The 22,016-nt window shown below is 49.3% G+C and overlaps 4 protein-coding genes across 4 annotated transcripts; 1 reads left to right on the forward strand and 3 right to left on the reverse strand.

The window, feature by feature from the left end:
* Positions 1-2,051, reverse strand: EI90DRAFT_3020868 (uncharacterized protein; the record flags this gene model as incomplete). Its single annotated transcript, XM_039057566.1, has 2 exons — positions 1-321; positions 543-2,051. 2 exons carry the CDS (start codon positions 2,049-2,051, stop codon positions 1-3), a joined length of 1,830 nt encoding a protein of 609 aa, XP_038909884.1.
* A 93-nt stretch (positions 2,052-2,144) lies between these two features.
* On the reverse strand, positions 2,145-3,761 carry EI90DRAFT_3082596 (uncharacterized protein). The gene is made up of 2 exons (XM_039062018.1): positions 3,698-3,761; positions 2,145-2,909 (listed from the first exon to the last, which is right to left on the reverse strand). Exons 1-2 carry the CDS (start codon positions 3,735-3,737, stop codon positions 2,497-2,499), a joined length of 453 nt encoding a protein of 150 aa, XP_038909885.1. The 5' UTR covers positions 3,738-3,761; the 3' UTR covers positions 2,145-2,496.
* Positions 3,762-8,977: 5,216 nt separating this feature from the next.
* EI90DRAFT_3293152 (uncharacterized protein) lies at positions 8,978-11,832 on the reverse strand. The gene is made up of 6 exons (XM_039067364.1): positions 11,767-11,832; positions 11,524-11,643; positions 10,413-11,465; positions 9,374-9,469; positions 9,243-9,317; positions 8,978-9,163 (listed from the first exon to the last, which is right to left on the reverse strand). Exons 1-4 carry the CDS (start codon positions 11,795-11,797, stop codon positions 9,426-9,428), a joined length of 1,248 nt encoding a protein of 415 aa, XP_038909886.1. The 5' UTR covers positions 11,798-11,832; the 3' UTR covers positions 8,978-9,163; positions 9,243-9,317; positions 9,374-9,425.
* Positions 11,833-16,250: 4,418 nt separating this feature from the next.
* EI90DRAFT_3132868 (uncharacterized protein) lies at positions 16,251-18,119 on the forward strand (the record flags this gene model as incomplete). The annotated part of the gene is made up of 3 exons (XM_039064512.1): positions 16,251-16,316; positions 16,366-16,557; positions 17,592-18,119. The coding sequence occupies 3 exons, from the start codon at positions 16,251-16,253 to the stop codon at positions 18,117-18,119; spliced, it is 786 nt and encodes a 261-aa protein (XP_038909887.1).
* Between the last annotated feature and the right edge of the window lie 3,897 nt (positions 18,120-22,016).

Consider the following 22,016-nt stretch of genomic DNA (forward strand, 5'->3'; position numbering starts at 1 on the left):
CTATTGAGACCAGAGTACGAGCGAGAACGAGATGAGAATGGGAAGTTGGGCTCCTGGTACAATTGAAGTGGGACTGGGGTCATTCACTGAGCCACATTGTAAGTCCGTGAGGTCATTCCTCCATGCCGCAATACTCTCGGTGGTCGTTGCGCTTGGACACGAGTCATGATCGATATAGGTAATCAAGCCGGTCTGCTGAACATGCGCCTGCGCAAATTCCAAGACCACACGTTCAAGTTCTACTCCCCTGGGACCATCGTCAAGCAGCAGGAATCCATCCCTCCACCCCATCCAGAAACCAAGTCCATTACCCTCCTCCCCCTCCCGAACTCATTGTCGAGAATGCGACAGTAGTGGTATCAAGGGAAGGCGAGAACGGCGAGAGCGCTGAGATTGCACCTTGCGCTGTTATAGTTTCAAAACCCGAACGATTCATTGATTGATGGGGAAAAAAAAAAAAAGGGAAACGGAAAGGTTAAGGAGTAACCCAAATCATCGTCAATTTTTATGGACAAAGGGCCAAAAAAAAAACTCTTGCTCACCTGCAGACTATTCTCACTACCCTCACTGCCATCCATCCGATTTCTCGCCAAACCTTCCACCGCCGTCATCTTCTCCGGTTCATCGAAACACATCGATTGAGGGCGGGCCCAACTTCCACGATTCACAGGTGGCGACAACGTTACGTCCATCCCCAAACGCCGTCTGTCCTCGATAGCACCTCCACCCTCAGCAAATGGCACCTCCTCCAAGGAACCAACGCCTCGAGCATGAGCACTATCACTCGACTTGCTCTTCCCAAATAAACTCCTCTTCGAAAAGGCCCCCCCACCTCCATTCCGATCAGTGCCAGCGCTCATCGCACCCATCCCAAGAGTCCCAGGTCGATGGGTGCCCCCACCCTTGCCCATCGTCGTCCTAGATCTAACAAGTCCCACGATCCCTTTCGTCTTTACACTAACCTTCCAATCGCTCAACGCTAACAACTTGGAGGGGCTGTGGGATCTCGAAGTCGAACTTTGGTGTGAGTGATAGGAAGTGGAGAAAGGTTCGGAGGATTGGGAGTCTTGTCGGTGAGGGGTTGGGAATGGAGGAAGCTGTGGCGGCGAGGAATGAATCAACGGTGGTGTAGAGGTGGGTGAAGTGGGTGGAGCGGGTGGGGGCATGGACCATCGTTGGATGGATGTGCGTGCAGAAGGCAAGGGCAGTTCGGGTTCTGAAGGGAGTAGTAGTCCAATACGGGGACTGGGGCCAAAACCAGGACCAGACACTGCTGCTGCTGGCGCCACAGTAGATCCCAGCCTCAGATCCGAATTCGAATTCGAACCCGACAAGCGCGATCGAATGATTGAACTCCGTCGAGAAAAGAACGACGACGACGGTCTCTTCTCTCCTTCCTTCTCCTTCTCCCTATCTTTCTTCCCTTCGCCCTTCACCCTGGCCCATGATAACCCCCTTCCCCTAACTCCAACTCCAACTCCGACCCCAATCCCAACATCAAAGGGAACGGGAGAAGGAGACCGCGAAATATAAACGCCTTCCTTGTCCAAATGTTCCACAAATCTCGAATAACTCTCGGTCCTCCCACCCACCAGCATTGTCGGTCTCGGAGTCTCAGCAGCCTTTCCCCCTTCCTCACCCTCGCCCTCACCATTACTATTGTTATTCTTCGGTGGGTGATCCTCTGAGTCTTCCTCAGTGATAGGTTCGATAACACTATCCGTGTCTGAGGACGAATAATAACAATAACTAATATTTAACTCGTTCCCGTTGGAACGGGTGTGGGGAGATTTGAATGTTGTCATCATCAAAGGTGGGGGGAGAGATAGTTCAAGTTGTGGCGAAGGTGGGTTAGAAGATGGGGGGCGCTGTGGTAGAGGACCTGATGAAGAACACGCAGATGTGGATGCGGACGTTGAGGTCGAGGCGGAAGGTGTAGGTTTGGGTGCGGGTGTGGAGCGTGATTGTCGATGTTGGAGTGAGGAGTGGGGGGGATTCGAGGACGAGCTCGTCAGTACGGAGGTCATTCTCATTGTTGTTGTCACCGCCATCGCAGCTTCAGTTGGAGTGCTTGCAGCGGTGGGGTGACGGGGGAAACCATCGGGGGTATGAGGAGGACCTAAATATGGGAGCGGAGAGGCATCCCGAAAAGATGGTAAGGGTAATTAGCTTTGTATACTTTTTGACCGCTAGGGTTTCATTAGGAATAGAAACGATCACCGGACGCGCGGCGAAGTGTAAAAAATAGGAGGGAATGAAGAAAAAAAGATGTTGGATTGAGAGGATCGAAGGAAAGAACGAGTTGGGTGCACATAAGCGATGAAATACGAAGCAGGCAGTCATGAATGTAAGTCGAGGTCATGCGAAAAGAACGAAGGACCGAGACACATGTGCTTTTCGTCCTTCAGGATGGATCCTGCACCTTGTCCGATGGAGTAGCGACTCGAAATCAGCTCCGAAGGCAGTGCTTCGAAACCGTTCAAGCAAGTACTATTACTACCTCTGTGTGGCAGCTTTGTACACATTACGTTCAAGATTTATAATGAGATACCAAAGAAGAACCCAAGGGTGGGAGGATGAAGGGATGAAAATTTTGGGATGAGGATTGGAGAATGCCAAGTGCACGCCTTTGGTCAATCCATGCGCTTCCCTTAGTGTTCTCTCTCTCTCGACCCCGATCTGTCGAACCGCCGGTCCGGAAGACCAGAGTTGGACAAGAACGCTCGAATGAACCGAATAATACGTGACGAGTAAATAGCAGTTGGGGGATCGGCAAGGAAGGTGGTAGTAAAAATGGGAGAAGGGAAAAAAAAGCACGTGAAACGGAAGAGTAACGAGCGTAAACTCACATTCGTTTGTTGTGGGAATGGAATTGGGATCCAGATGACAGGTGTCATCAAGGTGAGCCCCTTTGTTGTCGGAAAGGCAAATTTCAAACATCGTGTGTTCGAGAACGAGAGATCAAAGAGAGAAAGAAAAATGGTGGTTAGTGACTCGTGAGGGTACGGGAAAAACAAGGTTAACCGCGGAAGTCAACCAAAAAAAAAAGAAGACGAACAGCAAAGCAGGAACGTTCGAGAGATAAATATCACTGCAGAATTTGCAAATGCTCTCAAAAGTTGAAATGGAGACTGCTCTCCGAAACCGAAGGAAAATGAAACAGCCCAGGGTGGGGGGAAGGCCGAATAGAACAATGGTCAAAGGAACAAGGAATGCGGGAGTGGAAGGCCGGGTTTTGTTGATCTGCAGTTCTGGGCCTCTCCTATCGAACGAACTTCAGGAAAAAAAAAAGAGAGGACAGGCACCGATTGTCGGCGAGGCGGTGACAAGTTCTTGCTATTCTTGTTTGCTCTCTTTGGAAATGCACCCATCCGATACGGGCAAGAGTTGCCGTCTCCAGGTGATTGCAGATAGTCATGTTGATTGGTCAAGTTATTGGGGAAGAAGGTTTATGGACGTTGCGAGGGCAAAGGCTTGAAGAATGCGAGTGCTGCAAAGGCGAGATTCGAAGCAGATCGACGTGACGAGCCCTGAATTTGGGACCATTGTTCTTACGGTAGCGAATCCGAAAAAGTCGAAGGGAGAGGAAGAGAGAATTGGGAGTGGCGGAGATGAGGCAGAAGCAAAAAAAAAGGGGGGTTCGAAAGAGGACAAAGTGTATGAAATGGGAGGGAAATGAAAATGAGCTTGTACATACGTTCAAGAAACCGCTCAGCGCCCAGTAGAGGCTTGTTCATCGGATCATCCAAATGTTGATGATCACTAACCTCACACCGGTTCCCCCCATGGGTATGGCTTGTGAGAAGATCGTTTCGAGTGGCAGTGGCAGGACCAATCAAGGACGGCGTGAAAATATTTGGCACAGAGTTAGATCTGTTAGCATGGCCATGGCCGTGATCTCCAGCGGTGGATGAAGGGGTGAAGGGACGTGTTATCGTCAACGAATTCGTATCTCCATGATTATCGTCATGGTCATTATGTGTTGGTGATCGGGTGGCAGCAGCAGCAAGTGGAGCAAGGAGTACACTTGGAGAGGTGAAAGAACGAGGCCTTGAAGTTCGTAGATGATCCGTATATGGGTTGAAAGGTATAGAGGGATCATCGTCGTCATGTAGAGCAGCGCATGGACGGAGACCTAGACCTAGACCGGTGTCGTAGTGTCGGCTGGGAGCGGGTGCCAGAATAAGGTGATCATTAGCCACGGAAATATGAGGTGGAGTGGTTATGAGTCCGAGGGAGTTGGAAGGAGAAATGGTAGAGGAAGTTGGTGGATGGAGGAGGACGTGACGAGGGACAGACTGATGTTGAATATCGTGAGGGTTGAGTGGTTGATGCTGGTGTTGGTTCCTTGTTGAACGAAGGTAAGCATCGAGAGCCGCGGTGTCAATTGAGTAGGTCTGCATTGGACGCTTGTTGCTGGGATTAACAGCACTCGTAGAGGTGTTAGGATCTTTTCGCGGCGGTGCTTCACGGACAGGAGAGAGTGAAGTGGGAGGAGATGAAGATGAAGTAGGAAGCGGTTGCGGTTCGGACATCACTTGGGTCGTTGTCACCTTTTTTTCTTTTGCAATAAGGTTTGGTTGCACCTCGAGGCGGGTATTAGATATGGTAGTATGTAAACAAAGGTTAAGATGAGTTCCAAGTTCGATCGAAGTGCAGGTTGTATGTAAGATTTATGTAAATGATTTTTTGGGGGTTGCGGGGAGCGGGAGGACCAGGAGGGAGCGATGAGAAGGAGGGCGAGGGAGAGGGAGGGGGTAAGAGAGGGCGATTCCCTCACCCCCCTTTGTCAACCCCTTAGAGAACACTCGAGATCTGTTGTTTTCACTTGTGTGTCTCGGAAAAAAAGGCCACATGCATTAAATTAATATATCAATTGAATTGTCGATTCAGTTGCAATTGAATCCTCCCCCTTCCCAAAGGCACACGGACGGGGTCGTTGTTCACTCGAGTTATCAAAACTTGGCGAGTCGAACGTGCACCCCAACAACAAGCTTGGCTCTCCATCTTCGCATGTATCCTCAACGCTATGCACTTCCCATCTTCACCATCAACCCATGCATCTTCATCCATCATTTGACACAGCTCACATGGTCCACCCTACTTATATCTTATACCTTTGGCCCCTTTTACATCTCACGTTGACGGTCACGATGGCCTATCTTCCATCTTTCCTTCAAGCGCTGAGAATAAGTTGTGCCATCACCCGTGTTTATTATCCTTCCGCCCTCGTGATTCAGTCACGCCCTTCGCTACCCTAAAGCCTGATCAGGAAGAACTGTATGTATCATGGCTCCTCCTTCATCGTAAACAAGACAATAGGCGCTGCCCGTTAGCTGCTGTCAACTCGCTCGCTCTCTGACGTTGCCCCGTCCACAACTTGAAACAACATGCAACGAACCCTCGTGAATTCTCAAATTACTCCATTCAAAAGCTTCCAGACCCTCGACATTCACCCCGACTCAATCATCGAGCCTATATTTCCCATCATACAAGGTCCCTTTTTCATTCAATCCCTCGAAATTATCCTCAACGGTTCCCAATATCGCACCTTGTACGTTCCCAGTTCCCCCAATCTATTCTCGACGATCACCTCCTTCATAAAGATCGTCTCACCCCTCTCAATCCCGCCCTTAGTCCTTCTCACCTCAAGTGGCATATATCGATCAAGCTCGGCTGCAACAACGGTGCTTCCATATTCCGGCGTCTACAACAAATCCCCATGGAGGCCCCGCTTTGCGAGTGTGGCCACCATACCACCTCTTCTCATTCAGTAGCGGCGCAACCCCCTTTTTTTCAAAAGACGTAAAAAACGTAGTAAAAAGATATTAATTCGCCTGTTGCGGTTATAAAGGAAAGCTAGGGACATTGCTCAACCCGTATGTGCGACTGACCTTATCTTTTCATTGATTGGCCTGGGGACCTACGTGGATTCTGGAACCTGTTGAAATGCTTCCTTGTTTTCACTAGGATGTGAAAAAAATGACCCGGGGAGTGCGGGGGTGAAAAGGCCGTTGTAGAGTGGCCGAGATGTATATGTATAATGTATGTGCTGAAAGAGCTCGGCTTCATACTTGCGTTGGACCATTTCTGACCGTTCGCCCCATGCAGCCAATATGTGACTGCAGGTTTTGCGGCGCGTACCTGCGGCTCATGTCGCTTCTGATTCCTAGGCCGGTCTTCACCCACAGCTTCTAAGCGAGGTCATTCAGGCACACGTTAATTACCCGGCATTGCACACATTATCAAATGCCACTTGCAAATGCTCGTGCATTTGTTCCACGGGCTTTGTTTTCCACCCTTGGCCACGAGCGCCGTTGTAGGGATACAAAAACCAACTTGGTGGCACCACTTTCCACGCCACGGTCATGATCGATTCATCTTTGCATCCTTGGTCTGCATAGCTTTCATGCAGGGGACTAGCTTGGTACCATCTGGGAATCCAAGGATCTAGAAAGAAGGGGAACTCTTTCGTTCCTTAATCGATCTGCGCCTAGTGTTATGCATATATACTGGATTGCATTGGAATCCTTGGCGGGTATAGTCGGGGCGCGAAGTTCACGACGATTGGTCTGATATGATCATGATTTGATTACTTCATGATCAATCGGAATTGAACCACACGTGGCGTTCCTGGATATGATTCTGTGCTTCCCGCGGTGCGTGCGTGCATGGAAACAAGGGTCAGCTCGAGTCTATGCATAGGTGTTTGCGGTTGTGGGGGGGAGGATCTTGGGTTGGATCTTGGTTGTCCCTTCGTGGTGTTTTATTTTTTTTCCGCGGCCTTGTTTTGTTTTTGCGGGGATTTAAGTTGGACCCGGGTATACTGTACAACCAGCCATTTGCTGTGGCTGCATGATCATGCATTACAGCAGGGGACAGAAAAATCTGCCGGTTGCGATTCGAACGGGTAAGTGGGGCAGGTCAATCATCTGCCTAAAGAAGTTGGCAAGATCGTGGCTCACAAAAGGGGGTTTCCTTATTTGGATGAACAGCTCAACGCCGGGGTCCCCACCCTCGGCAATGACATCGGAGAATAGGCCAGTCGTTCTCTTTCTCAAAGTCCAATCAAACATGCTTCAACTTCGCAACATGGAGGTGTCCCCAGAACCCCAACAGTCTCATGCACCGCACCCTGCTCTTGTGCACAACCCCAGAGCAAGCGGGGCTCACCCCTGGCCCTTCCATAGCCGAGCATCCAAGAGACAGATCTTGACGCAACTCCGATATCCTGTTACTGCCTCTCTCCATAAAATCTTTATGCGGTTCTGAAGAATTCACTGCCTCTCATATCCCTGTTTAATCAGTCCCAGCATGCCTAGAAACCTTGACTTAATTTCGCAGTCCAGAGTGTAAAACATAGCTGTCATACTTATTTACACCCCTCACCTTTCGCCACCTCCCCAAACTGAACTTCCGGCCGGGTCGAGGGTTCACTTTGTGGTTCCCCAGCCGGACTTTCCGCGTGCTCGGAAATTCATGGCGTACCGATCCTCAGCTCGCAGCTGTTCATCGCGTTCAGTTGCTGGCTTCTGGAGCTGGCAAACTTTGAAAGTGAGTTGGGTGAGGGAAGACAAACCTTCTTCCGGGTGAGACCACGCCTGTGTAGCTCTCTGGAAATCGTCCGGGTGTTTGCTTCGATCCCAAGCTCATTTCCGAGTGCAGCCTGTGATTCATCAAGATACAAATCAGGCTTTTGTTCAATGAGGCTGTCAAGAAACCTGAGATTGTAAGCCAGAACATTCAATGTAGATGTAGCTTTCAGAGTTACATTCACTGCATGAAAACTACGCACTCGATATCGCCCTCGTATCTCATCCCGGCAACGGCGATGCTCACAGGAAGCAGCAAGCAACTTCCGAACAGCGCCTTCAGACACTCCCGAGACCTGGGCAATCTCCCATTGAGTCAGCCTCGAAGATAGCGAGACCAAGATATCTTTTGCACCGGGCTCAAGATGGAGGTTGTCACCGCAGTACCGCTAGCATCTGAGCACCACATTTAGGGGGGTTCCACAGTGCCATTGGGGATTCCATTAAAATGTTCAAAACATGCCGATTTTGGAAGCGGGTGACTCCACCCAGATCACTTACGTTGAAATCCCAACCGGCAGATTTTTCTGTCCCCTGCTGTAAGCCATGGGCTCTTCAAATTAATGCTTGTGCGGACCCGGCCATGTGCAATGTTGGTTGGTTTGTCGGAAAACACGGAATTTCGTTTTACAGCAGGGGACAGAAAAATCTGCTGGTTGGGATTTCAATGTAAGTGATCTGGGTGGAGTCACCCGCTGCCAAAATCGGCATGTTTTGAACATTTTAATGGAAACCCCAATGGCACTGTGGAACCCCCCTAAATGTGGTGCTCAGATGCTAGCGGTACTGCGGTGAGAACCTCCATCTTGAGCCCAGTGCAAAAGATATCTTGGTCTCGCTATCTTCGAGGCTGACTCAACGGGAGATTGCCCAGGTCTCAGGAGTGTCTGAAGGCACTGTTTGGAAGTTGCTTGCTGCTTCCTATGAGCATCGCCGTTGCCGGGATGAGACATGAGGGCGATATCGAGTGCTTAGTTTTCATGCAGTGAATGTAACTCTGAAAGCTGCCCCTACATTGAATGTTCTGGCTTACAATCTCAAGTTTCTCGACAGCCTCATTGAACAAAAGCCTGATTTGTATCTCGATGAATCACAGGCTGCACTCGGAAATGAGATCAAAGCAAACACCCGGACGATTTCCAGAGAGCTACACAGGCGTGGTCTCACCTGGAAGAAGGTTTGTCTTCCCTCACCCAACTCACTTTCAAAGTTTGCCAGCTCCAGAAGCCAGCACTAGAGACTAGAGGGGCACCCAACAATGACTCCGAGCCAATGCGAGGTTACAGGACCCCCACCGATTTTATTGTTATCATTAAAAATCAATTCGACAATTTTTTCAATTAGCATTTTGATTGACGCGGTGAACAAGCGCTTAAGTTATATACTTAAAAGTCAGGCTCCCTCAGAATCGTAGTACGACGAATCTGCGGCATTTGAGGAACAGTCCCAATCACTTGAATGGTGTGAACCCATTGTCGCGAGATTGGCTCGGCGTGCGCAGCGTGTCCTACCCTTGAGCCAAGTATGACCAACCCCGCTGTGTTCATCCCTATGCATAACTCGTAAAAATTCTTCGACAATGGGCATTGCTTTCATCGTCAGGTCATGGTGGGTCATTCCTCGCATCCAAATCCCTCAGTCCTTCCCCACCTGCTGAAGGACCAATTCTCCAGCTTCCACCAAAGACCGGCCAATGCTTTCAAAGCGCGCTTGTAAATCTGCGATCTGGAGAGAGTTAGATGTCGGCGTTTATTTGATGGAGTTATTCATCTTAAACTCACTTCTTCCTCATCCGATCCTTCGTTGAGCCAAAGGTCTATGGGTTGCTCATTGTCAGGGAGGCGCCCAACCTCTGCATTGTCTATGCCTGTTCGGGTCTGGAAAGGAGTCCAAATGGTCATTATAGGTCAAGTATACAAAATGAATATAACCTTCTTACTTGTCATATCCATACAATCCCGACCTCCGCTCCGGGCTCCCGGAAGTCCGAACTCCGACTTCCGGAGCCCTACTTCCCTTCCGTCACCTTCTCCTTGCCGACTCCCAAGAGGTTATCCCACCTCCGGCTTGGACACCATCTTCGGTCCGACTCCGGAACATTCCGGGTCCGATCCCAACCTCGACACCTTCCAGACGAGTACGCAAACCCTATGCTCCCAACTCCGGACCTCCGCTCCGGTATCCCGTTCACGTCTCGTCTCCGGAACCTCCGGTCTTAGCTCCGACCTCGGACTTTGACCCCACCTCCGCTTATACCCATTGTATTGGTTAGCTCATTCCATTTAAATACCTTTGCCAATATTCCGGAGTTTAACCTCCGAGTTCGGACTTTCCGGACTTACTCCGGGCCTTGCAACTATTGCATTGTCCATTTCAATTCCGCTATTCTCCCTCATTCCTATTTGGGCTGCTGCTTCCTTTCTATTCAGTCAGCTAGCCATTCCCGACTCCCATCCTCCTTCCTTCCTTCTTGGGCCTTGGCCCTTCATTCCTCCTTTGGGAAACACCATTGAGTCAAACACTTGACCCTCGGAGTTGTTCCTCTTTCCATCTCCCTTTGTCTCCTTTCGTCCTACCCTTGTTCCTTTTGATTCCGGACCCCTCCTTATATACAATGTACCTAGTAACTTGTAACCTCAGTCCGAAATCGACTTGAATTCCCCCCAAGAGACTTTCCCTCTGCTAGATCCGAAATTAGGGACCCCTAGGACAACCAGCAATGGCACAGCGCTCCGCCTGAGTCGCTGAGGCCAAGGTCCTTCCATGCTAAGTCTCCGATTCCATTCCGGAGTCGTCCGAATCCGCAAGTTCTAACATTACTGATGTGACTCAGTGGATCGAGTTCTGCGGATGAGTGGGTGCGCTTCAGGTTCATGAATTGACTGAGCGCCAATCTTGTCGTTTCATGGTCTTGATCATCGCTGTCTGAGGTGTTCCCTGTGCCGTGGTCTTGGTTTCCAAGATGAGAATGCCGATATAAAGGCATAGTGCGCCTACGGTGAATTTCTTCCCAGAATGCCATAGGTGGCTTCTTAGAATAGTGCACCAAGTGCTTACAAAGATGAAAAGTATGTGTATCTTGTGTCCCACATCGGCAGGTCCAGCTGAGAACATCCGTGTGATAGTCACGACTGCTGAGCTGCTTTTTTGACAAATCATTCCATGCAGTCTTGAAGGCACGTTGCCAGCTGGTAAGAGCACGGCTCCGTCCAATTCGATAATTGGGTTCTAGCACATTAGATGAATAAATGTAGGAATTTATTGTCGAGTATGTGGTGGTGGATACTGTCTGGTCAAGAGGGGAGCGAGTTTTGAACCGAAGATATCCGTGCTTGAGATGTTTCCAATGATTTTCGGTGATCATTGTTGTGCACACACGTGAAAGACAAGTCCCACTGGATGAGCGTGCCCAGAGATCCCAACAAGAGTACCAAGAGTTCCACAAGTATGCCCAAACCTCGGCAAGGCCACGTTCACGGCAGAATGTATACATTTGATATACAGAGGCACGTTGGATTTCTTCCTTGGTTTGAAATGAGCCAGAAGTCATTGGGAAGAAGGGATGTCGGCACAGATGATGAATGAATAACCTGAGAATCTGACGGCGATGAGCTTCCGGACAAAACACATAGTTGGGGTCCATCATGCGCTTTTCCCCTACATCCAACTGATATGAAGGGGCATCATCATGCTCACTTTCTTCAGCATCCCCATTAAACTCATTACTTTCGTCTTCCTCCCCTTCTCGATCAACACGTGCCATATTCTGGAGAACCGGGAGCGCCTTCTCAAACTCGTCCAACAAGAACCCATCCTCACCCTCTGACTCGACTCCTTGACCCTCAGCACACTTATCCGTTGCCTCATTCTGATCTGGTCCAGGAGTGTTCAGTATTTGTATACAAGTTTGCACCGAAATAGTAAAACTCACTTCTCAACAGCTGCACATCTTGATTTCCTGGCACCACCACCATCCTTTTTATTTTGAGTGTTAGAGATGGTTTAGGAGGCACCTTGCGCCCAATCAGTGAGTCTCCGAGGCGAATTCTGAGTATGGGAATAGTTTCTTGTGCAACTTTTATTTGATCTGCACGCTCACGCTACAATAGTAAGTCCTCAACAATCTATCCATATACCGGCTAGAGAGTCTGATACTCACATCTATATTTGAGAGTCCATGCCTCTGTCCAATAGGCATGAACCATTGGTCAATAAACTCGAACTGACTCCGTGCTTGGACTATGGAATATGGGGCAGGTGCACGCTTTCGAATAGCAAGTCGTTTTCTCAATGCGCGAAGTACATGCCAATAACATAGCTGATAATCAGCATTGGGCCAAACTGAACAGAGGGCATTGATTTCTGAGAGGTCCTTGTCTGAAAGCGTGAAGTGTGGCCAAATATCACACTCTTCCCGAAAATACTTGAACCATTCGATTAGGACATCTCGCTTTGCATGTAGTGGTGGGTTCTTTCGCTTTGGACAGACAAATAGCCACCCTAGAGGTAACCCAGATCCACTTACTTCGCCCATTAGGACAAAGAGCTCCCAGTCCCCACCGGCACACTTCCCTGCCAGTATGTGAATTTTATTGATGCCATTCATTCAAGTGATCTACTCACAACTTGAGTCAGTCAGAACCTCCCTAATGCGTGAGCCCCATTTCCAAATAATATGAGGGACCGCAAATGCAAGTGCTTCATAATTATCTTGGCCCTTGATCGGTATGATTGATGCTCGCAGCCACCCTGAGGCAACTTCCTCCTCTGCAGCACGCTGGAGTACTTTCTGTGCCGATGTGACTGGATCATCATCAAGATGCCACTTGTGCTGGTCAGCTAATTTCCATATAGCAAAAGCCGACTTTCTTGTGAACTGGATCGGATGGTAGTTTGCAAGGATCTTTGTCCATATCTGTATGTACAAATTAGTCCCTTGGCCAATAAAAACTAAACTGTTATTTGCACTAACATCTTCAAAAGTTTGGGAATCATCGGCCTCGATCATTTTTCGTACACTGGTTGGGACTTCTACCCACTCATATGGGATATGGTTTAGTTTGTGGACAATCCGGATACTGGCATAAGCATTTGCATCAATATCCTTGATACTAATAGTGAGCCACCCTTGGCAGGCAAAGGTGTCCATTTGTTGGGTGTCACGCTGTTTTTCGGGATCTTCATGCTTTCGGTGGATTTTCTGGGTGGATGCAAGTTGTGCACAGTGGAACTTATACTGGTGCTGGTTCCCACTGAACCCTTGTCTGCCCTTATGAACATGATAACTAGCAATTGGTGAGTCGTCTATTTAGCCTAGTGTTATAGCCCAGCTCACCACCACCGATATAAAGTTTTCTCAGATATTGTGCCAGCAAGATACTTTGCATACAAGCAAAAATAAGATTCTCTATCATTTGCACTTGGGTCCTCCACAAGCGTTGGTGATGTGGGTTGTTCTGGGATGGGGGAAAAATCCTTTGGAGGCAGTAAGATGTCTCCCTGGATTATGGTTTCGGGTGGGCAGTCATGGTGGAAAACCTCGGCACCATCAGCTAGAGCAAGCGTGTTTAAGAATTGAGAGAGTGGGATGACCCCATTCAGGGACTTGGACACCTGCTCTTGTTGCCGTCCTCTTTTCTTGTGGGAGGACTTGTGTGCATTGCAGTGGCGGCAATGTTCAGCAGTATGTGGAATGTAGTTGAAATTGTCGATGGTTTTGGTTTCCTTGCATATACTGCAAGTTTTCATCTCTTGCACCGTGGACATGGGAGGAGGTTGTGAAAAGGAGTTAAAGTTTAGTTCTCCGGACTTAGTTACATTTTTGGAATATTAGTGATGATATTATAAACAAATAAACGTGTCAGGAGGTCCTCTGAAAAATTCCCTCACATGTGCATGCTAGTTGCTGGGAGTCAATTTTGGGTGCCCCTCTTGGTCAGAGTGAAGCCAGCAGCTGAACGCGATGAACAGCTGCGAGCTGATTTCAGGAAGTATATGAGGGCAACTTACCGTGCAGATCAACTTGTCTTTGTCAATGAGACAGGGGTGAACCGTCACACATCCTCGTGCACATATGGCTGGGCACTGTGCAGAGAGAGGGCGTGCCGACGCGATTTCTTTGTGCGTGGTACCAAGTTCGTACTGAACCTCTATCTGGGAACTTTGATGCTTAACTTTTACTCAGATACTCAGTTCTTCCTGCGCTGGGCCTAGGATTGGTACGCCATGAATTCCCGAGCATGCGGAAAGTCCGGCTGGGGAACCACAAAGTGAACCCTCGACCTGGCCGGAAGTTCAGTTTGGGGAGGTGGCGAAAGGTGAGGGGTGTAAATAAGTATGACAGCTATGTTATACACTCTGGACTGCGAAATTAAGTCAAGGTTTCTAGGCGTGCTGGGACTGATTAAACAGGGATATGAGAGGCAGTGAATTCTTCAGAACCGCATAAAGATTTTATGGAGAGAGGCAGTAACAGGATGTCAGAGTTGCATCAAGATCTGTCTCTTGGATGCTCAGCTATGGAAGGGCCAGGGGTGAGCCCCGCTTGCTCTGGTGTTGTGCACAAGAGCAGGGTGCGGTGCATGAGACTGTTGGGGTTTGGGGGACACCTCCATGTTGCGAAGTTGAAGCATGTTTGATTGAACTTTGAGAAAGAGAACGACTGGCCTATTCTCCGATGTCATTGCCGAGGATGGGGACCCTGGCGTTGAGCTGTTCATCCAAATAAGGAAACCCCCTTTTGTGAGCCATGATCTTGCCAACTTCTTTAGGCAGATGATTGACCTGCCCCACTTACCCGTTCGAATCGCAACCGGCAGATTTTTCTGTCCCCTGCTGTAACGTGTTAAGAGCTCTCAATGCGTTTCAATGCCTTATTGATCCATTCCAACCCTTTATTAATCTGTTCCAACACTTTGTTAGTCTGTTCCAATGCTCGATGCAGAAATCAAATTGTAAATACTCAACCACGCTGTAAATATCCCTGTTCACAAATGCATGGACGCACTTCCCCTTCACTGCCAGCCATGGCTGCAGCAACCGTACACTCACATTTCCATACCCTGTACTTCCAAGCCACATGGGAGTCCCCCATACTCAGGCAAACACACGTTCCATGATCTATTGCCTTCACTTGCTTCACATCGATGATGTCTGCCTACTTGACAGTCAAGCCACTCTCACAGGGAACGACCACTTCAGCAAGTGACAAATCCCCAACAACCCCACCGTTCTCTTCCTGTGTCATTTTAACCAGTGGGGTTCCATATGGGAGGCCGGGCGCTGAGTTGTAACATGTCATTCAGGGACAGCATGGACAACGATTCCAACCACACACAGCAAGTCCTTCAAGTTTGTCTCCTACAGGAGCAGGTCTTGGAACAAGTGAGATGGTGCGCAACTGGACACTGTGGAGGAGCTACTGGCCCTGTCAGTTTCGATCACTCAACACATGGGAAACTTGCCTTGGCATTTGCCTCTGGATCTGGAGAGACCCTCGCTGGAGCTCTGGATGTGTGTATGGTGTTGACACCAAACCAAGAGGTGACAACTTCTTCTGGGGTCGAGAGCATCCGGGTGTATCGCCTGGTGGGGTAAGAAGCGGGCACGTATGGCAACGGGTCCGGCACAGGCAAATGTCCCTGAAGTGGGAATGGTGTTTATTATCATTAGAAGGAAAACTAAGCTACTTACCTGAAGTGGGAATGGTGAGAAGAAGACTGCTTCTCTGGTTCCCACCCCAGGTAATGGTGCTTAGGTCACATGAGAGTTGCCACATTGTCCCCATGCACAGCCCCAGCCACCCGGGTATCCCAATGGGGGATCCTGAAGGGATCCACTGCAGGCGCGTGTGCTGGGTGTACCCGGGGTCGTCCGGAGCATCCGGGGCTGGGTGCGTCATGCGTGGGTCATGGGCGGGTCAGTAGTACATCGATCAAGGAAAGTCATCCGTGTAAATAGAAATAGAAAGAACAGAGAATGAGACAGAGAAGGAATAGGAAGAGGGGAAAGTGGAGGGAGGAGGAAATAGGAAGGGGGAGAAGGGGGTAGCGGGTGGAGTGGAGCCAGGTGGAGCCAGGTGGAGCCGGGTGAGGCGGGTGTGCCCTGACAGGGTCATAGGTCCCAAGCATGAGTCGGTTTTGAAGAGATAGAAGTATAATCGGTGTAGATGGTGGGGAGATGGCAGGGGAAGAATGGTGGGGTGAACGGCAAGGGACACATACTGTACTAACATGACCAACAACTGGTCATGCGTCACACGAAGGTCTTGGATTGAATTAAAAATCAACACAACTGAATTGATTGGGTGCCTCCGGCAATTGCCAGAGGCTGTGGGAACTGGTTGTTGGTCGTGTGAGTACAGTAGTTCACCCATCCATGAAACCTGACCTGCGGAGATCTAGTACTTGCTGTACCTCGTTGGCAGGAGTTCGTTTTCATTGTGGATCAAGCTGGTCTCTGTGTATACGATCAACATTGGTACCAGGCCAATTTCCCAGGGTTGGCTATGACATGTGATCTGTCCATATCTGTCACCTGAGAAATTGCCTTGAGGCTTCTCACCTTGTGCTCGTGCCAGCCAGGATGACCAATAATGGACCAACGAGGGGCCAGGGGAATTTCCCAAGGGGTTGGTCCAAACAATTGTGGGATGCAATGATGCCCCACATCGCACTGAACCCTGGACTTTCTCAGTATGCCTTGTGGAGAGACTTCCACGAAAAGGTATGTTGTAGTACTGTGAGGTTAGGAATGAGATTCAATTTTTGTGCAGTATCCCGACAAATCACCAGCTACTTACTCTTGTTACCACCAAAAATTCCGTGACGATTTTTCCCAAGCAGTGAGCAAGTACCTCAGGGAACGTAGAAACCTTCCAGCGAGACCAGAGGTGACGCTGATGAGGAGGCCAGAGGGTCACTCCGAGGAGCACCCAGCTTTCTCGAAAGATGAATGGGCTGTGGCAGTATGATGGGTTCTGACCAGGGAGGCCCTGTCAAGCGTGGATGAAAATGTGGAGAGTTGGCGAGAATTTAGCATGGAGGTATGCATGGATGGCTGGTAAGCTGCAAATGAAACCTAACACAATGTCAGGGATCAGCAATGACCCTGGACCCTATGCCGGCTGCGCGTATGCGCGTGGGAAGTATGCCGGTAATTCCCGTCTACTCCGCTTACCTAAGCCCCGGTGACCCGGATCATCTCCGGCATTGTTCTGGAACATTCTATGATCACGTGATTCTATCGGCAATCCGTTTGGTTTCCTTATTGCCGGACTCTACATGTATATAGCTGACCCTAAGATGGGGACATCCCTTTCCCCCGGCTTTAATCACAACTAGGTTATCGGAGCATCTTGCGCGAGCACGCGTGTCCCCTGACACACAACCACAGAATCCATCCCATAACGAGCTTGAGTGGATCGGGCTCTACTATTCACAATATGACCTCTTCCAAGATATAGAATGTCAAGTCCATTGTTCAAGGTACTCACATTGAAGGGATTGCTGGTACCATCACCCTAACACACACTGTGGGAAGCTAGAAATCTGAATGCTCTTCTTCCTATCCCCACCGATCCCCTCATACCATCTGTGTCGCTCAAATGTAATATACATGCTTGCTGAACATAAAATCCTTGGTGAATACATGACTAATGTTGGGATTTGTCACAACGTTAAGATGATATATTACAGATACAATCACAGCTTTGTCAGGACAAGATTTTATGACATGATTTTGGACAAATACATGACGAAAAAAGGATTTATTACATAGATGTGGTGAAGGGAGGGACTGTGGTGCAAGGTGTAAACATGATGCTCATTAACCTAGAAATAAGACAATCAGCAACATGATGAATGATTGTTCTTTCCTCCCCTCTGACCTGAACTCCTCAAGCTCGTGCATCTAGTTTTTGCCTGGCCCAAGCTCCTTAGGCTTGCGCACCTCTGTGTTGTGGGCTATTGCTGTAAAGTGTACCTGGAGAATAATTTATAGGTGCTAAAGACAGGGTGGAACACCAAGTACCTTTCTCTTATCTTGTACCGCATATTTGTCGTGGCTGTCATATCCGTACATACCCGATCCCAATCTGACTCCCAGACCCCCATCATCACCACCTCCGGAGTCCTACCCTACCGCTGTCCGTTCCGATATTCACCTTCGGACCTGACACCACTCCTCCCCTCACCCCTCATGCCACCTCCACCCTCCCGTCCTTCTCCTACCCTATCTCCGTTCGCTCCGATACTCATCTTGGACCGAACATCACTCCTCTCACTCCTCTCACTCCTCCTCCCACTCCTCCTCATGACACCTCCACCCTTCCATCACTCTCCTACCCTTCTCCCATCTGCTCCGACACTCACCTTCGGACCCGACACCTTTCCTCTCCTCCACTCCTCACGCTTTTCCTCTCTCCTCTCTCTTCCCTCTGACTCTCTTCCGCCGACCCTCCACCAAGTTACAACCTTTCGCCGCTGTCCCATACCCCATACTTGGACACCGCTCATACCTTCGCTCTGAGACTCCATCATAGTTCCTACCTCGGACTTTGACTCCACCTTGGCTTTAGTCCATTGCATTGGTGACCTCATACTACGTAAACACCATTGCCAATATTCCTCAGACTTTCAACCCCGCCTCTGTAACCTCCGTAAGCTCCGCAACCTCCAAGCTCCACGGATCATCTTCGGCACTTTTGCCGCTTGTAATGTATCTTTCATGTTTTCCCCTCATCCCTATTTGGACTGCTGCTTCTTCCCATTCTAGCCAGTTAGTCATCATCCCCACTTCCCCTCATCCTCCTGCCCCTCTGGGCTTCGCCCTCCTTACCTCCTTTCGGATGTACCACAGGTTCTGCCCTATGACCTTCGGTACCGCTATGCTTCTGTCATCCCTTTGTTCCTGTTCGGATGCCTTCATTCCAATTCAGACCCCCTTTGTTTCCTTGTGCTTTCACCCTCTCCATTATATATATCGGCGCTTGTACATACTCGTTTTAGGCCTTTAGTCCGAAATTGACCTGAAATGCCCCCAAGAGACTTCCCCTCTGCTAGATCCGAAATTAGGGACCCCCAGGACAACCAGCAATGGCACAGTGCTCCGCCTGAGTGACTGAGGCCAAGGTCCTTCCATGCTAAGTCTCCGATTCCACTCTGGAGTTGTCCGAATCCGCCCGTTCTAACAGTGGTGCTTTTGCAAACCTTTGCCACTGTACTCAACCTCATTCTCAACAAGGGCCACAGTTTTTTTCGGAAGCGGACACACTATTCAAAAATGAGCATGTCGGAAAAGCACTGCAGGTGTTACATGCATTATGGTGGCTTGTGGGGCATTGGCAGCCAGTAGTGTTTCAATGAGCTAATAGAGAGGACCGTGATGGATGCCACAAAGACCAGGAAGGGCCACAAGCACCATGGCATGTGACCATAACATCCCAAGCACCCCCTTTTATTGGGCTCTGACACATAATCAACAAGCTACACCCCCCTCCCACCTTCCAACTTTGTAGGCAGCTCTTCCCCCGGTCACCAGAAAAATAATCAAAATGTAAAAAAGAGAGAGAGAAAACAATGGACAAGTTGGCGCTTCTGCCTTAGGCAGCATGCCCTAGATAGACTTCTGCCTGGGACCTTGTTCACCTTGAGGGATTATGCTCTGATCCCCATGTGCCAAAGTGTCATGATCCCAGGGAGCATCGGAAGTGCAGAAAGAAGGAAAATTGATGCAAGATGAAATGAGTGGAAATGGAAAGCTGCAGAACATAAGATGTACCCTCTCCCCAATGGATAAGCGCTGAGATCAATGGATCTACATACAGTCTTTTCTTGTAATTTTGGACTGGTCAGCTAACTTGCCAACAAACCAATGTACACACCTAGAAGCCAACCAAGTTGGCCCTCAATGCTGTCACGAAGAGGAGGGAACTATGGGATGGTGCAGGGTTACCAATTATGCTGGCTGGGTTGCAAGAGCCAACTAATGGTCCCCAGGTATGTACAGCCATTCTTGGGCAGGCTAGAGAGCCTGGGATTGCTAGACAGTGGAAGAGTGGGCCCACCCTTCCACCATCCCAATCCATATTCCTGCACCCGAGAGAAAAAAGAGTGTGCACAGCCTCATATGGGTTTTATACCCAACCGGCACTATCCGGAATTACATGAGTGTGACCAGAATCATATCAAAAGGTCCTGCTATAAGCCATGACATAGTCCTTTTATCTTGTCATATCGTAGGGTAAAACCACCTATATATATATATGAGGATTTTATACATCGTGGCTACTGTACATGCAAGAGGAATAAGCAGCGAAATGACATAACAATAACAAATGAGTGATCAAAGGGGCCAGTGGTATGGGAGGGCTGTGGCTTGGGTGGTAAGTATTTGGGATATGAGACCATACTTGGAATTTGCAGGAAAGAAGGGCCAAATCGTAGGGGTCCATTTGGCCTCAGTGGCAGCAATAGTGACAAATGCGACTTGTGCACTTATTCTCACATGCGAAACCACACAATCATTTCCATCTGAGCTCAATTCTACACTGCATATCGACTATCACATGCTGAGTACAAGAGGAAAGTGTCTAGCTAAAGAAGCAAGCATGCAGAAAGAGGAAAAACACGTCATATTCCCCTTCATAAATCCCAACAGATGGGTGTAGGGGCGTGTGATCGTTACTCTCCTGGTGGATCATAGGGTACAGGAGGAGCAGCTCATGTTTGGTGGTCCATGCAGGTTGTGCAAGATGCCTTCATCATTTGAAATTTCTCAGCGTTTTACCTGAGTCGGATGCATCGTCAGTCCTCAATACCATGACATACAAACCCTTTTCCCCAAATTTTCACGCTGGAGACACCAGATGGTGCCTATGTTGCTAGACGGTAATGTCGTACTTTATGTTAAAGTCCCCCAAGCACAGGGGCACAATGCCGCGACCATACCCGATCTCACAGCACCAGAGTGCACCGAGCTCAAGCTAAGGCCAAGAGGCCTTAGTGTTGAGTTGCCATCTGACGTTGATCCTGAGCCCGTGGGCAGTGCCTACCGTGGCAACACCAACCCGAGCCATTGTATATGACATGAGAGTGTAGGCACAAAAGGCATAACCTCCATGGCCTAGCAACCCCCAGCCAAGCCTGCACACGAGTCGCACGATGCCCCAGCCCAAGTTGTGCCAAGCTGATGATGGCGCCAAGCACCAACCAGTAGAGACCCCAGCATGCAAAGGATGTCAGTTAAACACCTGTGTTTGACTGAGTCTTCCAGTGCGAAGTCGATCGCGCATTGTATGGAATTCTACAGCGAGAGCGAAATCAGTTGCTGTGGGCATGGGTTAGCTATGGGAGTGGAAATGGGGCATACTGCTGTGCCCAATCCTCTCATTTGACCTATGGTTCCCCAGTAGCGTGATACCGAGTTCTGGGTAGTTTGGTGCTGGAGCCAGTTGATGGTGGTAATGACAAGGAGAAGCGAGGGCACAATGAGGATTGAGGGTTGAGTGTTTGAGGGTCAGTGCCAATGTTGTTGAAGCGCACATGCTGGGATGCCGTGGGAAAGCTCTGAGCGAGTTACTGTCTCAAAAATGGAGTCAACTCCTTCAAATGAATCTGTAGTTGTTGAGGAATCCAAGTTTCGCACCTGCCATATACCTTCAACACGGTGTCGAATGTCACGTGATACTTCACCTCCCTTGAAGTGTCATCTCTCTGACCATTGTCTGTATCCCTACTATGGTTTCCATCCATCCCCATGTTCTTTGCTCGCATCCAATCTGAGATGTCTTTTTGGCTTGTGGCCTCGTCGTGGCTATTGTGCAGCGATTCTGCAGTAAATGATGTGGTTTTTGTCACTGTCATCTGTTGTTGAGCATGTTTGCTTGCATCATCAACTGAATCATCCGTCTCATTTGCCCACTGAAGTCGCCATATCAGGTACTCTTGGGGATTTTTCTTGGTGCTCCGGGCTCATTTCCATTCTACGGTTCTCGTTGTCAGGGGACGACTCCTGGGTCCCCATGACCCTCCCCTATGGCCCACAGCCTCAGGTCTGGCCAGCCCTATCCAGGGCACAATCCTACTGTGGGTAAGAAGATGAGAAGGAAGCTAACTTCTCATCTTCCCACAGTGGCCACAATATCAGGCAAACTTCTGGGGATACCCAGAAGTCACATGAAGGGGTAGGAACCGGGCCCAGAGCATGCAGTGTGCAGAGTGTGCACGCATGCGGGAAGCACGGCAGGTGGAAGTGGGCCGGATGCGGGTCCGGGTCCAGGCTAGTCAGGGTGTGTGCCCTGACACTCATGTGGATGCATGATCCTTTGGCATTTCGATGATTTGCTCAACATTGTGTGACCATCCAGGCCCTCTTTAAGTCCTGCTGATACAGGACCTTGTTTTCCTCCTTTTTTTACTAGCCATT

The sequence above is a fragment of the Cantharellus anzutake genome, assembly GCF_015039405.1.
Source record: "Cantharellus anzutake strain C23 chromosome Unknown EI90scaffold_94, whole genome shotgun sequence".
Lineage (NCBI taxonomy): Eukaryota > Fungi > Basidiomycota > Agaricomycetes > Cantharellales > Hydnaceae > Cantharellus > Cantharellus anzutake.

Excerpts from the sequence above, each read along its gene's own strand:
- EI90DRAFT_3293152 (XM_039067364.1), bottom strand. The coding sequence starts at position 11,797 with ATGGTTCATGCCTATTGGACAGAGGCATGGA. Across the intron at positions 11,644-11,766 it reads CTATTGGACAGAGGCATGGA|TCAGAATTCGCCTCGGAGAC; the intron begins CTCTCAAATATA and ends CTATTCCCATAC. Across the intron at positions 9,470-10,412 it reads CGATCCACTGAGTCACATCA|ACCCGAACAGGCATAGACAA; the intron begins GTAATGTTAGAA and ends ACTCCTTTCCAG.
- EI90DRAFT_3082596 (XM_039062018.1), bottom strand. The coding sequence starts at position 3,737 with ATGAACAAGCCTCTACTGGGCGCTGAGCGGTTTCTTGAAC. Across the intron at positions 2,910-3,697 it reads CGCTGAGCGGTTTCTTGAAC|GGGCTCACCTTGATGACACC; the intron begins GTATGTACAAGC and ends CCGACAACAAAG.